This window comes from Apteryx rowi, unplaced genomic scaffold, assembly GCF_003343035.1.
Source record: "Apteryx rowi isolate R43461 unplaced genomic scaffold, aptRow1 scaffold_44, whole genome shotgun sequence".
Lineage (NCBI taxonomy): Eukaryota > Metazoa > Chordata > Aves > Apterygiformes > Apterygidae > Apteryx > Apteryx rowi.
In genome coordinates this window covers 902,163-906,163 of record NW_020450694.1, presented here as the reverse complement: position 1 = coordinate 906,163, position 4,001 = coordinate 902,163, and the positions used below count along the sequence as shown (strand labels likewise).

General features: G+C 48.8%; 1 protein-coding gene across 1 annotated transcript; it reads right to left on the bottom strand.

Annotated features, from left to right (window-relative positions):
* Positions 1 to 229: 229 nt before the first annotated feature.
* MAFB (MAF bZIP transcription factor B) lies at positions 230 to 3,906 on the bottom strand. The gene has a single exon (XM_026076858.1). The coding sequence runs from the start codon at positions 3,213 to 3,215 to the stop codon at positions 2,280 to 2,282; it is 936 nt and encodes a 311-aa protein (XP_025932643.1). The 5' UTR covers positions 3,216 to 3,906; the 3' UTR covers positions 230 to 2,279.
* Between the last annotated feature and the right edge of the window lie 95 nt (positions 3,907 to 4,001).

Sequence of the window (4,001 nt, the reverse complement as noted above, 5' to 3'; positions counted from 1 at the left end):
AGCCGCGCGGGGGGAGGCTCCCCGGGCCGGAGGCGAAGCGGAGCGGGGCCGCGGCCGCGCTGCGCCGCCCCGGCGTGTGCCGGGCCGGCAGCTCCGCAAAGCCCTGCTCAAACCTGGGCGCAAAGAGAGCAGCTCGGCGGCTGCTTTCGCTGGACAGCAGTGTGTGGAGAGATTTCAGGTCCCCAAGTTTTTGAACGCGAGACGTTAGAGAGCAGGTCCCTCCAAGAAATGCCATTTCAATGATTTTAATAAGCAAAATAGGAAACAATTTTAATAACCAAAAACAGAAACCAGTCTGAATAAAACTACAATAGACCAGGTTTTTTAATATTTTTCATATCATAAGCAGGATTTGAAATTGATCCCTTCAGAACTTTACATGAAATAAAAACAATTTTTTTCCGCTGCTGCAATGTTTTGATTTCAACACAGTTGAATCAGTAAAAACCAAAGATCGTTTTCTGATGCATGACTAATATCCACAATATTTAAAACTGCAAGCACCATGCTGTTCATTACAATCTTGTTATTACTGTTAATTTATAAACTAATACAAACTTAAAATGCATCCGGCCAGCAGTGCCAGCTATCCTAAAAGGAAACTAAAAAATAAGTTTTCATTTTGGTATTTTTGTCAGTGCAACGTAAAATCCTTTTACTGACCTGCAGGAGGAAAAAAAAAAGTAATCAAAACACCCATAAGACTCCAAACTACTACTACTATACAACTGCAAATAAATTTTGGCTAAAACTTTCACTCGCTGCATAGGAAAGCAGAGAAGCAGATTACAAATCATTGCAAAAGAATACACTTAAAAGTTGCAGTATGTCTTCTTAAAAAAAAAAAGTTTTAGTTTTATATGCTTTTCCAGCCCACTCATCCACTGCTACCATTGATAAACCTAACTTAAATGGCGACACGAATCATTCACTGCGATTGCAACTTGACTCGTAACAAGTTTTCTTTTTTCTTTATTTTACTGAAAAATCAAGGGGCAGTTGTTTCTTAAAAGGAACTGGTATCTCGTCCGTTCCTCGCTTCCTGAGTGTATAATCAGAAGGGAGACTATATGGCCAAGTCTAACCACTACAGGCTGAGAATTGTCCTGAAGGCGAAAGAGCTTCACTGCCACTTTAAAGTGTGGAGGAGGCTCTAGCGACCGATGAGAGCTTTCCCTGTTAAGTTTAGGTTTGTCAACGCCATTCAGGCGGTTTTTTTTCTCTTCTGCCCCAACAAACAAAAACCAAAATGAAAACTAAAAAAAAAAATACAACTTAAAAGTGCACCAGATATACAAAGTTGTTTTTTTTTCTGAATGCAAAATGCCCATAACTTTAAGTATCTCTTTAATACCAAACAAACCGTATAACCAGCCTGCTGAAATGTTTTGTTTTTGTGTTTTTTTTCCTGTGCGGTTTGAAGTAGCAGATATTTACAAGCTAACAACCATAAAAGAAAATAAGAGAGCAAAACCAACGAACAAAACTGCACAAGCAGTAAAAAGTTTTGATAACTTGTGATGCTTTTCTTACCGATGAAACAAAACAACAGAACGCTATGATCGATGATCAACATGCTAAAGTTAAACAAGAAAATGGTACAAAATAGAAATTATTACCATACATGTCCAGCATGCAGGATTAATATTTTTAATGCAGATTTTCGTATTTTTCTATATAATCAAGCAGGCAATAAAACTGATGAGTTTTTTTTCTTTCTTTCTTTCCTTTCTTGGATTGAATGTCCCATCTGAGTCCTGTAACTTATTTCTCAAAGCAGGCAATATATGAAGAGTTTGCATATATTGTCCTTTTTATTTATTCTCTTTTTCCAAGCAGGTAAATTGTGCATGAGATGGTGCTGTAATGTCCTCTCTTTCCAAGCAGGCAGTATGTTATAGATGGCTTGTTCATTGTCCTTTTTATTATTATTCTCTTAAAGTCCATCTCGTTCTGAAAGCAAGCGATCTATAAAACGCTTCGCTTGTCCTTTTCTCCTTTGCCTCTGCTTCTGTCCCTCTCTCTAACTCGCAAACGAAAGTCGAAAAGTTGCACTTTACCTCTCCCGTCCCCACCCCCATCCTACTTTTCCCACAGCTAATCTAGAAGACTGGATGCTGCAAAAATCAAGTCTCTATTTTTCTCTCCTTCTTTCTCGCTAGTCAAGCAGACAGATGGATGGAGATGTCAGAGGAGGATGGGAGCGGGGGGGAAGGTGACGGGGGTCGGGGTTTTTTTTGTTTTTTTTTGTTTGTTTTTTAATTATATTTGTTAAGCACTCACATGAAGAACTCGGGGGAAGATGGGTTGTCACTGGTGGAGCCGGCCTCTCTGAAGCCATTGCTGGCAAGTTTCTCACACTTGAGCTTGTAGGCATCTCTCTCTCTGGCGAGCCGGGTCACTTCTTGCTTGAGCTGTTCCACCTGCTGAATTAGCTGGGTCTTTTCGTTCTCCAGGTGGTGTTTCTGCTGGACGCGTTTATACCTGCAGGACTGGGCATAGCCCCTGTTCTTCAAGGTCCTCCTCTTCTGCTTGAGGCGGATCACCTCGTCTTTGGTGAAGCCTCGGAGGTGCCTGTTGAGCTCCCTCACGGACATGGAGACCAGCTGGTCGTCCGAGAACCGGTCCTCCACACTGCTGGAGGGGGGATGCTGCTGGTGCGAGTTCTGGAGCTGCTGGGAGGAGCTGGAGGAGGTGGAGGGGGTGGGAGAGGCCTGGTGGTGGTGGTGGTGGTGGTGATGAGGGTGCCCGCTGCCGGCCAGGTCTTCGTGGGTGACTGCGGGATACTGGTGGTGGTGCTGGTGATGATGATGGTGGTGGTGGTGGTGGGCCCGGAAGCTTTCAAAGCCTTGAAGCTGCTGGGACACCTGGTGGGACCCAATGAGGGCTTCGACGGCGTCTTCTGGGGTGAGGTTCAGCGCCTCGGGGTTCATCTGCTGGTAGCTGTTGGCCATCCAGTACAGGTCCTCCAAGTGGGTCTTCTGCTCGGTGGGGCTGAAGCTGGGCGAGGAGGGCACGGAGCTGCAGGGGGTGCTGATGGGGGTGGAGGACACGGAGCCGGCGGGCTGCAGACGGGTGCAGTGCCTCCCGGAGCGGTCATTCCTGCCCAGGGGCTCCTTCTTCACGTCGAACTTCATCAGGTCGAAGTCGTTGACATACTCCATGGCCAGGGGACTAGTGGGCAGCTCGGCTCCGATGCTGAGCTCTCCGGCCATCGCGGTCTTGCGGGCACCTCTCCCGGCGCAGGGGCTGGAGATCTCACTCCAGCGCGCAGCCTGGAAGAGGGCTGGCCGCGCTCCCTTATTCCAAATAAACTTTGGCTTTGCTTTCTCGCTTCCTTTCCTCTGCTCCCCCCTCCACCGCCTCCTCCTCCTCGGCCGCTTCCTTCTCCCGGCTTCTCGGGCTTCTTCAGTCCGGAGCAACAAAGCCGAGGACGAGTCACCACCCGGGGCCGCCTGGATGTCTCCTGTCTTTTTGTAGCAGCGTTTGGACGCACCGCAGGCTGCAGCAGCTCCTAGCACTTAGACACCCGGTTGCAAGGAGAAAGGAGCAGTAGCAGGAGGGAAAAAGCAAAACAAAACAAAGATGCTGCCTTCGGGTCTGTGCAGGAAGAAGAACGGTGCAAAACGTTTAGCCCGTGCCCCTGGCTGGGTTTGTAAGTCCTGAGCCTTCTCCCCGCGGGAGCAGAGCACCGGAGTCTGCCGCAACTTTCCAGTCCGAGCAGGCGGCCGGGGGAGCGCACCGGCTATTTGGCGGTGGTGGCTGGGCTTTGCACGGGAGTTTTGTCTGGCTCTCGCAGTGCAGGGGAAGGGGAGGGAAGAGGGGGAGGAAGGAGGGGAAGGAAGGAAAAAAAAAAAAGGAGGAGAGGGGGGACGACAAAACCCAGGTCTCCGCTGTAGCTGCCGCCTCCAGCGCTCGTTGTGCAGCTGTGATTCGCAGCGCAGCCCCCCTCGGCTTCTTATACGGCCGTGCCCGCCGAGAGCGCGGCGGGGGCCGGGGCC